The sequence below is a fragment of the Neoarius graeffei genome, chromosome 4 (assembly GCF_027579695.1).
Source record: "Neoarius graeffei isolate fNeoGra1 chromosome 4, fNeoGra1.pri, whole genome shotgun sequence".
Taxonomy (NCBI): Eukaryota; Metazoa; Chordata; class Actinopteri; order Siluriformes; family Ariidae; genus Neoarius; species Neoarius graeffei.
This window is the reverse complement of record NC_083572.1, coordinates 12625593-12639527: the sequence shown is the minus strand read 5'-3', so window position 1 is coordinate 12639527 and position 13935 is coordinate 12625593. Positions and strand designations below refer to the sequence as shown.

Genomic DNA, 13935 nt, shown 5'->3' with positions numbered 1-13935 from the left:
TGGCAAGGACCCTTTGAGGTCACACACCCACCTCATAGAACACCACATTGAGACGCCCCTGGGGGTAGTAGTGCGCAGCCGCCCTTACAGACTTCCCGAACACAAAAAAAGGTGGTTCAGGAAGAACTTGAGGCCATGCTTGAAATGGGCATAGTTGAGGATTCCTACAGTGACTGGAGCAGCCCAGTGATCTTGGTTCCCAAGGCCGACGGGTCGGTCCAGTTCTGTGTGGACTATAGAAAAGTCAACACGGTGTCTAAATTCGATGCGTACCCAATGCCTCGTATTGACGAGTTGCTCGATTGACTAGGCATGGCTCGTTTTTATTTGACACTGGATTTGACAAAGGGATATTGGCAGATCCCATTGACTCTGCTATCCTGAGAGAAAACGGCCTTATCCACATCATTTGGCTTACACCAGTTCGTCACACTTCCTTTTGGGCTGTTTGGGGCACCCGCTACGTTCAAGCGGCTTATGGATAGGGTCATAAGCCTGTGGTCATGGATAGGGTCATAAGCCTATGGTAATTTCATAGGGTCATTATGAAATGTGAGGGGGACATGTCCCCTTCACCTTCAATCATGGGCATTGCCACCATTGAAGGTGAAGGGGACGTGTCCCCCTCACATTTCATAATTCTTCGTTTGGACCCCCCCACATTTAACATAAAATATTAGTTCACCCATCACCATTTCTATTGCTTCGTGAAAGAATCTGTTCCACTTGATTGATAAGAGAATACACATCCCACTGAAAATCCACTCCGGGTTTTCCGGGCGTTCCCTACAACAACTCATCGCGTGAGAGTGAATCTCAGCACGAGCAGAGACATGTTGGTGCAGCTGCTCGAAAACGGAGGAGGTGACATCAGCCACATTGCCACCTCACAATGTCTAGCTTTTGCTAACACCTTATTCTTTTGTTATATGCCCTCAAAATGAACCCTAGGCCACATTAAATTAATGTTCAACTAAACAATGAAATAAGCTTAGCCTACTGGGGTATTCTTGGTTGATGATGAATTGTTTGCAGTATTTGCTCCCTCCCCAGACACAATGGACATAAGGACATTCTTTACAAAGAAGTGGAAAGTCAGTCAAAATTTCCCCACAGGACAGGGTTTTTTGTTCCAATGGAAATGTTAGTGCAGTTAGCTGGCTAGTCAATGTTAGGAGATGTATCAGCTAGCTTAATGTTAGCTATCATTTAATTCAAACCCAGTAGGCCTGCCTTACTGTAATGAGGTCAAGTCTGCTCTGACGATATTTATTGATTCCCTGCTGTGATCTGAAGAACTTGTTTTGTCTGGTCTTTGCCAGTTTTCTGGAAAGTAACATGGGAAATCAGTGTATGGGGAAGGAATAGTAGAAAGGAAAGCAATGGAGAGAGATGGATGTTATTCCAGGTGGATTGTAAAGGAAAGGGGGATAAAAGTTATGAAGTGGTAGAAATTGTGGTGGCACCAATGTAAGAAGGAGTTATATCTATAAATCTATTTGTTATACTAATCTGTAAATGTTACTGTAGTACCACCATTGCATGTAGGTTGACAAAACTGCACTTGTTCATTGTGTGAAGTTATCTTTTATGTCACTGTTGCTTGACACAGTGTAATTTTGTGTTATGAAGACTGCATGATGCCATGTCATTTTTGTTGAGTATCACTAAATCGGAAAAAAGTAAAATGCACCCACTAAAGTCACTGTTGGTGGTTAACAAAATTGCACCTGTTCATTGTGTGAAGTTATTTTTTGTGTCACCGTTGCTTGACACAGTGTGATTTTGTGTTATGAAGTTTGCATGATGCCATGTTATGCCTGTTCATTGTGTGAAATTCTGAATATTCTTATTTTTAAACATACAGTTGAGTGTCACTATTGCTTGGCCCAGTGGCATGTTGTGTTACATCTAAAACTAAATAAGAAAGAAAATACAAACTAAAAAGTAAAATGCACCCATAAAGTCATTGTTGGTGATAAATTGTGTCACATTCATCTCATTATCTTAGGCAGAGCAGTAGGTTTAAAAACAGGCAAATGAATATATGGACTAGTTGAATGAGGACGTATTGTTGAGTCTCTAAAATAGTCATTGAATTAAGTGACTTTTGTAGATAAAATTAGGTGTTTAACAACCTGTTAAAAGTACACCAGAATGCAGGAAATGGCATCTCATTAATTAAAAATTAATGTCCCCCCCCCCCACACACACACACATTAAAAATGCTTCTGACACCCCTGGTGTGTTCAATGCTGCACAGTGAAAGGGAGAAGATGGTTCATAAATTATTACAATGGCTACGGCATGGCAATCCATCTCTACAAATAGGTGTGCCTCGCCAAAAGGCAATTCATTTAATTCCTTATTAATGTGTTTTAAACCATCAAGCAGTCAATAATAAATGATAAGAAACAGTAAATAGCCCTATTCCTCAACTGTCGTAATCCATATTATGTCAAGACCCACTCAACTAAGTAAAGACAAATGACATCCATCACTACTTAAAGACATGAAGTGTTGTTTGAGAAATAAAAGTTTAGTTAGAAGGCGTGTCCAAACTTTTGACTGATGCTTTAGCTGTGGTACAACAGTTTTGTACGAGAAATAGTGCTTGAAGCGCAAATTACACACCGTAAACATTGTACTGTGAGTCATCTTGGAGACATCTCCAAACTGTTCCCACAAAGTTGGAAACATGCAATTGGATGGAATATTTTTGTATGCTGTCACAATAAGATTTCCTTTCACTGAACTAAGAGGCCCAAACCTGTTCAGGCATGACAATGTCTTTGTGCACAAAACAAGCTCCATTAAAACATGGTTCGCCAAGGCTGATGTGGAAGATCTTGAGTGGTCCGTACAAAGACCTGACCTCAACCCCACTGAATAGCTTTGGAATAAACTGTAACACTGATTACAACTTCACTAATGTTCTTGTGGTTGAATGAGTACAAATCCTTATAGCCACACTCCAAAATCTAGAGGAGAGCCTTTCCAGAAAAGTGGTGGTTATTCAAACAGTCAAGTGAACTGAACAAGAAGACATGGTCCTCATGATCCCCTGCCACAAGCATTTTATGAAGACCACTTAACACTTACACCCTTATAAGCCCATTGCTTTAATATTGACTTATGATGTCATAAGTGTTATGATACCTTTTTTTCAGTAGTATGAGCACGAAAAGTTTCATTGCTGTAGCTTATGTAGCTTCTGAGACAACTTGTCCAGATTGAAACGGACAGATGGATGGATGGACGGACTCCACTCTTATATCCCCCTGCACACTTCGTGGTGGGGGAATAACCAGATTGAGTCCACTTGTACAAAGTCTAATAACATAAATCAAGGGCCATAATTCTGAAAATAATAATTTCTCGTAAATGATTTTCAAACTCGGGCGGCACGGCGGTGTAGTGGTTAGCACTGTCACCTCACAACAAGAAGGTTCTGGGTTCGAGCCCAGTGGCTGACGGGGGCCTTTCTATGTGGAGTTTGCATGTTCTCCCCGTGTCTGCGTGGGTTTCCTCCGGGTGCACCGATTTCCCCCACAGTCCAAAGACATGCAGCTTAGGTTAATTGGTGGCTCTAAATTGACCGCAGGTGTGAATGTGAGTGTGAATGGTTGTATGTCTCTATGTGTCGGCCCTGTGATGACCTAGTGACTTGTCCAGGGTGTACCCTGCCTCTTGCCCATAGTCAGCTGGGATAGGCTCCAGTTTGCCTGCGACCCTGCACAGGATAAGCGGTTATGGATAACGGATGGATGGATTTTCAAACTTGACTTAGATCATAATAGTAATATGAGCACGCAAAGTTTCATTGATGTAGTCTTTGAGAAAACTTGTCCAGATTGAAACAGACAGACTCCATTCCTATAGCCCCCTGTGCACTTAGATACGTAGATAGATAGATTCTTTGTCATTGCACATTACTGTCCAACGAAACACTGTTTGAGGGCTCAGATCACAGCAGCGTATAAAAATAAATAAATAAATAATATACATAACCTTTTAAAAAGCAGCATATTGGCATATAAGCAGCAGTATAAATTGCAGTATGTAATTATTCAACACAGCAAATTCCCCAGTGTTGAATTAACATCCAGAGTGTTTATATTGGTCCAATTGGACCAATATAAACACTCTGGATGTTAATTCAACACTGAGGAATTTGCTGTGAATGTAGCCAAACACAGTAAGGTGCAGAGTGTGAGTCCAAGTCTGGATCAGGCCTCCAGCAGAGCTTTATGACCCTAAGCCTGCCAGAGGGAAGGGTCATTGTGGTTTTGGGGCACTCTGATGTTTTTGGTTTTGGTGGAAGTCTCAACATGGAACCTGATATAGTCCATTACTATGGAAGCATATTGTTCATTTCATGGCGGGGGATAATAAGGAATGGGTATGAGTGGTCAGGTGTCCACATACTTTTGGACGTATAGTGTATAAGCAGCCATTCCATCAACAGCCTGTGTTTTTTTCTTGCTCTTGATGTTTATAAGCCAAAAACCACACCGACTTTTCAAGTTCAAGTCAACTTTATTGTCAATAATGCCATATGTGCAGGACATACAGAGAATTGAAATTGCGTTTCCCTCTTATCCGCGGTGCAAACAGTAATAAACATGAAATATAAAATATAGGTACAAGATATAAACTTTAAAAAAAAGGGGGGGGGGGGGGGTATTTACACACACAAGCTAAAGCTATCGAAGAAAAGACAGTGACAATCCAGAAAGTGCAAATGTGGCAGTGTGAACAGAATTAACGGTATAAATTTAAATGTGACGAATGACAATATAAACAGAATAAACAATGTAAACGGGAACAGCAGTCTGACAGTATAGTAGGGCAATATAGCACGATATAAACAGAATTATCAGTATAAATATAAATAAATAAATATGGCAGTATGAGCAGAATTTTCAGTGTAAGTATAAATATGGCAGATATGACAGTATAAACAGTGTAGCAGTGAAGTCTATCAAAGATAAAAGCTGTATAAAGTGTAAACAGTGTTGTAAATAGTTTTTATATAGTGCAATTAACTAAAAAATACCCCATAAATAAATAAATATGGCAGTATGAGCGGAATTTTCAGTGTAAGTATAAATATGGCAGATATGTAAAAAGTGTCAACAGTGTTGTAAACAGTTTTTATATAGTGCAATTAACTAAAAAAAAAACAGTGTAGACAGTATTGTAAACAGTTTTTACATTGTGCAATTGAATTTTGTTACAGTTCGTTAAAGTGGCTGGTGACATTTGGTTTATGTATTAAGGGAAGGGGGTACTGGCCTGGGAGGGAGTTCAGCATCCTGACCGCTTGGTGGATGAAGCTGTCTCTCAGTCTACAGGTTCTCGCCCGGAGGCTTCTCATTCTCCTCGCAGGAGGCTGAAGAAGTGGTGGTTGGGATGGGTAGAGTCGCCCGCAATGCTGAGTGCTCTGTGAGCCAGGCGTGTGTTGTAAATATCCTGAAGGGAGGGTAGGGGGACACCGATGATCATCTCAGCTGCTCTCACTATGCACTGCAGGGTCTTCCGGCAGGATGCAGTACAGCTGCCATACCACACAGTGATGCAGCTGGTCAGGATGCTCTCGATGGGTCCGTGGTAGAAGGTCTGCATGATAGGGACTGGTGCTCTAGCTCTTTTCAGTCTGTGGAGGAAGTAGAGGCGTTGCTGAGCTTTCCTGGCCAGCGATGCAGTATTGCTGCTCCAGGAGAGATCCTCGGTGAGGTACACACCCAGGAACTTGGTGCTGCTCACTCTCTCCACAGTGGCACCATTGATGGTCAGTGGAGGATGCTGGGTGGAGGCTCTCTGGAAGTCGACAACCATCTCCTTTGTCTTCTCCACATTAAGACAGAGATTGTTGTCTCTGCACCATGCGGCCAGTTGGCTCACCTCTTCCCTGTAGTATGACTCATCATTGTTGTTAATGAGTCCCACCACAGTCGTGTCATCTGCAAACTTGATGAAGAGGTTGCTGTTGTGTGTTGGTGTGCAGTCGTGGGTCAGCAGGGTGAAGAGAAGGGGGCTGAGCACACATCCTTGGGGGGCCCCTGTGTTCAGTATGATGGTGCTAGACGTGTTGCTGCCGACTCGGACTGCCTGTGGTATTCCGGTCAGGAAGTCCAGCAACCAGTTGCAGAGGGAGGTGTTTAGTCCTAGACAGTCCAGTTTCTGTATCAGCTGCTGGGGGATGATTGTGTTAAATGCTGAACTAAAGTCTAAGAACAGCATCCGCATGTAAGAGTCCTTAGTGTCCAGGTGACTGAGAGCTGAGTGGAGAGCGGTGGAGATTGCATCATCAGTGGACCGATTGGCCCGATATGCAAATTGGTACGGGTCCATGGAGGGAGGGAGGATGGATGGATTTGATGTGCTGCATGACTAACCGCTCGAAGCACTTCATAATGATGGGGGTCAGTGCCACAGGGTGGTAGTCATTGAAGCAGGATGGAGAGGCCTTCTTTGGAACAGAGATGATGGTGGTGCTCTTGAAGCAGGTGGGGACAACAGCTTGGCTCAGGGAGGTGTTGAAGATGTCTGTGAGCACTTCTGTGAGCTACTCTGCACAGTCCTTTAGCACACGACCTGAAATGTTGTCAGGTCCAACAGCTTTGCGGGTGTTGATCCTGGAGAGGGATCTCCTCACACTGGCTGGAGACAGGGACAGCACCTAATCATCCGGAAGGGGTGGTGTCTTCTGTGCAGGCATGCTGTTGTCGGCTTCAAACCATCCAAAGAAGTTGTTTAGACTGTTCAGCAGAGTGATGTCCTTGTCACAGGTCTGTGGTTGAGGTTTATATTCCGTGATGGTCTGTATCCCCTGCCACAGGCTCCCTGTGTCTCTGCTGTCAGTGAAATGATGGGCTCTCCTGCTGCTGTACTGCTTCTTTGCTAGTTTGATGCCACGGGACAAGTTGGCTCTTGCTGATCTCAGACCAGCCTCATCACCTGCTCTGAAAGCAGCATTCTGGGCTTTCAGTAACTGATAGACTCCCCCCCCCCCCATCAGCCATGGTTTCTGGTTGGCCCGTACTGTGATGGTCTTATGCCGCTTTTCCACTACTAATGCGGCTGAGTTGCGCTGAGCCGTGCCGTGCTGAGTTGGGCTGAGCGGGGCTGTTGGAGTTGCATTTCGACTACAACCGCGCTGAACCGTGCTGGCTGGAAGTGGGTGGACACATTGGGTGGAGTTAGCGAAAGTGGGTGGATGTCACGTGATGTCGTTAGGCGGCGCAAACAGTGACATCAGTGATCTTTTAAGTGGTAGTCTCACGACCCGGATAGTAAACAATAAACATGGAGGACATGGAGTCATTAGTGTTGCTGGTCTTGGTGCTGTGGCTTGTTGTCACCGACAACGCCAACAGATACTGGCAAGAGCGTATAGATGAGGCGAGGCGCATAAGGCTTCAGAAATTCTCGTAATTCGTAATTCTTCTTCTTCCGGGTTTACGGTGTTTACAGATCCCAGCGTGCTTGCACGGCGTGCGAGGACACTCCTCCTCACCAATCAGTGCACAGGGGAGTGCCTCCTCACGCCCCTAGCCCCACTCAGCTCAGTTTGGCTCGCTTCAGCCCTACTCCAAAACCGTGCAAGTTTTGGGTGCTAAGCAGGGCTGAAGCGAGCTGAGTCGTGCTGCTCTAAGGTAGTCGAAACGCAAGCCGTGTCGGGCTGAAGTGAGCTGAAGCGAGCTGAAGTGAGCTGAAAAAGGGTAGTGGAAAAGGGCCATTAGTGTCCGTGACATCATCAGTGCATTTACTAATGTAGGCTGTAACAGTGTCTGCATACTCCTGGATGTTGATCTGGTGGCTGTAAGTGGCTGCCTGCTTAAACATGTTCCAGTCTGTGATGTTAAAGCAGTCCTGAAGTGCTGAGGAAGCACCCTCTGGCCACACCCATACCTGCTTCTGAACTGGTCTGGTGACTTTGACCTTTGGCCTGTATGCTGGCATTAGCATAACAGTGATGTGATCTGAAGCACCGAGATGGGGGAGGGGTGAAGCCATGCTCTTCTCATGCCCCTTTTCCACCAAATCAGTTCCAGGGCTGGTTCAGAGCCAGTGCTTAGTTTGTAACCAGGTTTTCTGTTTCCACTGACAAAGAACTGGCTCTGTGGCCAGAAAAACTGGTTCCAGGTGAGCACCAACTCTTTGCTGGGCCAGAGGAAAGAACCGCTTACGTCAGCCGGGGGGCAGAGTTGTTAAGACCAACAACAATAGCAAGACCGTGAAAGGTCGCCATTTTTAAGTGACGAGAAGTAGCAGCTGTACAAGCACGAAGTCATCCATTATTGTTGTTGTTGTTGCTGCTTCTTCTTTGTGTTGTTGTTGCTTCAATGTTCGTGCCAAAGTTTATGCAAACGCAGCGACGTAACTGACGTATACAGCAACGTAACTGATGTATACAGCGACATAATGACGTGGCTCCCCTTAGCACCCCGAGCTATGGAAAAGCAAACTGGTTCTCAGCTGGCTCGCAAGTTGAACGAGTTGTGAACCAGCACCAGCACTGGCCCCAAACCAGCCCTGGAACTGATTTGGTGGAAAAGGGGTATCAGTGTTGTGTAAACCTGGTCCAGTGTGTTGTTTCCCCGTGTTGCAAAGTCAATGTGTTGATGTAACTGAGGAAACACTGTTTTGAGATTTGCATGGTTGAAATCTCCAGCTATGATGAGAAGTCCCTCTGGATTGGCTGTCTGTTGGCCGCTGATGGCGCAGTACAGTTCACTCAGTGCCTTGTCCCTATCGTTGTTGTTGCAGCTGGGAGGAATGTAAACTGCAACAAGGAGGATGGCAGAAAACTCCCTCAGTAGATAGAAGGGCCGGCACTTGATGATCATAAACTCCACAAGAGGTGAACAGTGTCTGCAAACTACCACAGTGTCCTGACACCAAGCATCCCTGATGTAAACACAGACCCCGCCACCGCGGGTCTTACCTCCTTCAATGAGGGCTCTGTCTGCTCGATAGCATGACGGAGTCCGGTATGCTGTCGTTGAGCCACGTTTCCGTGAACACAAAAACACAGCACTCTCTCACAGCCTGCTGGGTCGCTCTCAAAAGGTGAATATAGTCCAGTTTGTTATCCAAGGAGCGTACATTGGCGAGTACAATGGACGGTATAGCCGGCTTGTGTGGATTAGCCATTAGCCTGGCCCGGATACCCCCATGCTTTCCCCGCTTCTGCCTCCTCTCGCACCACTTACGGCGCTTCCTCTGCGGGTGTGCAGCAGTAGTGGGGGTCGATGTCAAAGTGGGCCGCCGGAGTAGGCCGAGGTCATGTAGCTTCTTAGCGTGTGCTGGGTTTAACTTGCAGAAAAAAGTGTTGCCAATGTCAAAAAGAGTCCCACGGCTGTATGTGCACCTCGGGACAGACAAACGCGATGAAAACATACAATCACTCGAGCACACCGACAAAGACAAACATGTAAACACCACATTATCTGGACAGAGAGGGGCTGCTGCCTCCGCACACGCCACCATCTTGGTATCTGTGGCTCTGACTGTTACAAAGTGCTATCACTAGAAACTTCTTCCAAAAATGTTCAATAAATGTCTCCTTAAAGAAAACATCACCATATCAACAGTTACACACATTTGAGAAAAAAATATTTTATGTGGAGCACTTCTATACACATCCCTGTGTAAGTGGACCTCAAAGCCAAAATAACGTATTCGCACATCAGGATAACGTATTCGCACATTCACACCTCAGGGCAATTTAGTCAACAATCACTCTGTTGGCATGGAACCTTGAAAACCGGAGGAAATTCCATACAAACAGTAATCTGAGCTGAACTCGGGACCCTGGAGCTGTGAAATAACAATGTTTAAAGTGCATATCACGGTTAAATTCAGAAGCAAGATCAATGTAATTCTCCTATTTTATATTAAACTTTGGTCAAATATCTGTCACATTTTGCATTTTGTGCATTTTTTTTACCTTGCGCAATACCAGAAAAATTCAGTTGAAATCAAGCCATTTGAGGTGAATTCATCCGCCTCTGAAAAAACTTGGCATTTGGATTTACCAGCAAACATTGATTTTCATGACATCACGTGCGGGATGCCTCCTTCTGAATCCTACATCAGCGCTGGTTTGTTAATGAGAAAACGACCTGGTGGTTTTCTGCAAATTTCTTCAACGTTATCACGTAATTATTAAAATGATTAACCGATGTATTGTAGGAGGGTGTAGCAACACCAATCTTGATGGGATTAGTACTCATCGTTTTCCAAAAGACTGGACAATGAGAGAAATGGGAGCGCTTCATGCGAGGCACCCGGGAAAATTGGCTACATGCTACAGACTACAGCATTATTTGCGGTGCTCACTTCACAAGGCCCGACGACTTTGAGAACTATTTGGAGTGGGAAATGGGCTTCGCGAGGCAACTTGATCTGAAAATAGACACAGTTCCATCTGTCAGAATGTCCAAAGCAACACCGTCTCCATCTGTGTCAGCGTCACCAAAGGAGGCAGTCATGTTCGTCTCCCCTGACAGAAGGCGAAGTGCCGCATCCACTGAGGCCCTCGAATCCGAGGACCAAACAGTGCTGAGAAAAAGACCAAGAAAATCGGCAATTCACAAGTTGACTGTTGCCAGGGTAAGAAATAATTCTGACATCTCATTATATTCTTCATCCAAAGGTGAAGTAACATTGCACTCAGTTGACAATTCCATATTTCAATGCAAAATTGCTAGCTGCTAAACTTGGTCTACACAGGCTATGCACTGAAACCGTGCAAGCTCTCGCAGCCTGCTGGTGGTTCCACAGGTAACGTCATGAATCTGGCTCCAGACTCCCTTGGGATTTTTCCAGATGCGTTTTGTCATTTTATTTTTTTCTGCTGCAGACAGATGGCCTTGTGCAAAATTACCCTTCTGGATGAGTGTGTAAAGGGACATACTTTCATATAGGAAAAAAAAAACAAAATTGGTCCAGGATATGCACTTTAACCAGTGAGCCACCCATCAACCATTTTCACGATACCAAAAAAGAAGGTAATAAAAAAGCCATCATCTCGTCATCAACAATCATCCTCAGCTTACTGTGACACTTCTCTCAGTGGGAAGAACTTCGATGTATGTTGGACTGTCCACTGTTGTCTCATCATTCCTGTCATGGCAAGAGGTTTCTGTATCTCTGATGTCTGATGTCTTGGCGTGTCCATTTAAATCCTACAAAAAGTTCAAAAATTTAAAATGCAAAATATGGCGGAGAGAACACACATGAGAACGCTATGAGTGAAAGACTCACTTGTGTCTTTGTGGGCTGAGAGAGGTAAGGTCTCTTCAGTACTGGAGGTGGTGGCCTGGCAGGAGCTACACCCTACTGACAAAAGTGCATTCAAGTTCTGAAAACTTTGTCCAAAATTGAAAATTGTTCTGCACTGTGAAACTCAGTACCTTTGCAGGAGGCTTGTCAGACAACACCTCTATGTATGTATCAATGTTTTGGCTCTCCGGTGATAGATTACATGTTTCAGCTTGTACTTCTTCTGTGTGGGTGAGCCGTCGTAAAGTTTGTAACCTTGAGGGGTCAGGAGGTGGTGGGCGGGTTGGATTTTTAGGCTTGGGACTTGCTTCCTGAAAATACACATTTAAGTAGATTGTTATCATATTCTACACACACACACACACACACACACACACACACACACACACACACACACACCGATCAGCCATAAAATTAAAAACCACTGACAGGTAAAGTGAATAATATTGATTATCTCATTACAGTGGCACCTGTCAAGGGGTGGGATACATTAGGCAGCAAGAGAACAATCAGTTCTTGAAGTTGATGTTTTGGAAGCAGGAAAAATGGGCAAGCGTAAGGATCTGAGCGACTTTGACAAGGGCCAAATTGTGATGGTTAGATGACTGGGTCTGAGCATCTCCAAAATGGCACATCTTGTGGGGTGTTCCCGGTATGGAGTGGTTAGTACCTACCAAAAGTGGTCCATGGAAGGACAACCGGTGAACCAGTGACAGGGTCATGGGTGTCGAAGGCTCATTGATTCGTATGGGGCATGAAGGCTAGCCCATATGGTCCAATCCCACAGAAGAATTACTGTAGCACAAACTGCTGAAAAAATTAACGCCGACACCTTTCTGTTTTAGCCAGCGTTATCTTTTTCAACAGAGAGAGCTGTGGTACAACACTTTTATACAGGAAATAGTGCCTGAAGTGCAAGTTATACACCCTAAACATGAGTCATCTCTTCAATACAGAATAATGAAAATAATAATAATAATAATAATGAAAAAAACCCCAAAATACTCACTTGCGACATTCCTTCCTTCCGAATGTCACTTTACCCCCCGTTAATACCGTTCTTCCTATTATGTTATCACATATCAGAGAGAGCAGTGCAGTTTTGTATTTCGTACCTCTCTTCATCTAAGCATATTGCTCACTGCCACGCTTCCCCAAAGACACACACACAACTTTTCACATTACATTGCCAAACCTGTTTGTCAGCCTACATAACACATACTGTGCATGGCAATCATGCTTAGGCTGGCAAATCACGCAACTATCCGAACCAGACCTGTGTTCATATACGAATTGTAACACACCCTTATTGGCCTTCCTTCATTTCTCTCAACTTATTACAAACAATTTCCTGTTGTTTAATAGTTCATGAGACTCTAGAGAGCCCTTTACAAGCCCAAGGGAGTAAATCAACATGACACATGACTTCAGAAGTAGAACTTAACCACAGAGTATTGCAATCTGATGTTGTTGTTGTTGTTGTTGTTGTTGTTTTAATTTTGTGGTCAATTGCAAATAATTGCAGTCATAACAGTAAATGAACAAGGGCACAATAAAAACAGTATTACGAGGCACAGTTCCTGTTCCTGTTTTCAAATCGTTTGCCAGGAATTTCTTGCCTGCACTGGCATTTAAATTATACCCTTTTTTTTCTGGTTTCATCAATAATTTGGCACTATCATTTCATTTTGTTGTATTTTTAACTTTCCCTACAGAGCCCCTAAAGTCCCATAATGTGATATGTGCGAACAAGATAATTTACGATAAATTCATATGCATCTTTAATGACTTCAGATGTGCACCATATAGTGGACAGAACTATGGAGACCCTACAGTCCTGTAAGGTTTTGTTTTATCTTGTGCACACAAGTTATTATCTTATTATAATATAGCTATTATTTTATCTTGTTCAGTGAGTTGAGTGCAAGATGTTTAGTCATTCTTCTACAGTTGTTAATAGTAGCTTTATTTGTGATGAGTGCTCTGACAAAGAAGACTGCAGCATTAACAAGAGTGAAAGCTGCACATTTTCTGTAGGGGAAAGTCTGCATACCGGTACCTTTGGCGGAGTTAGCAATCCTCCAAATCTGCCATTCAAGCCCTCACAGTGGGGCAAATGAGTGAAGGCTTAATGGCATAATCACAAAGTCAAAATTCGCATTAAGCCTCGCCGATGGCAGCACATGTCTAACAGGTTTGCTCTTTTCAGTGAAGCACCTGCTAAGAAACCTGAAAGAGCTCTGGTTATAGGAGATTATCTTAAGGCATGTGATTTTAGCAGGGCTTTGAACCAGAATTTTTTTCCTATTGGTTCGTTCTGAACAGAAACGGAATTTTAACGTTTCCGGTTTTGGGTTCCACCATTAAATAGACGTTCCCGAACCGGTTAGAACAAAAAAATTTCATTCCCGGAACGGTTAATTACGTTCCCTGTCAGCTGTTTAACAAATGGCTATAAAATTATGTCTCTGTCTCATCCAGCATAAGCCAAATGTAGGCTAATTCTATTACAACCTTCATTAAATGAGACAAGAAATAATTCAAAACAATTATTATTTCAAATGTTGGCGATTTGGATTCTCAGTATGTCTTCCCATCTACACAAACAGAAAAAGTGCCAAAAATGAAAGAGAATTCGTT

At 43.8% G+C, this 13935-nt stretch overlaps 1 protein-coding gene across 1 annotated transcript in view; it reads right to left on the bottom strand.

Annotated features, from left to right (window-relative positions):
- The window catches only part of LOC132884850 (uncharacterized), a 32088-nt gene extending 19621 nt beyond the window's left edge, over positions 1–12467 (bottom strand). The window contains exons 1-4 of the mRNA XM_060918846.1: positions 12305–12467; positions 11427–11606; positions 11278–11349; positions 11070–11198 (exon numbers count right to left, since the gene is read on the bottom strand). Coding sequence (XP_060774829.1) covers positions 11070–11198; positions 11278–11349; positions 11427–11606; positions 12305–12313 — 390 coding nt within the window. The 5' untranslated portion in view covers positions 12314–12467. The remainder of the gene's footprint in view (positions 1–11069; positions 11199–11277; positions 11350–11426; positions 11607–12304) is intronic.
- Positions 12468–13935: the final 1468 nt, after the last annotated feature.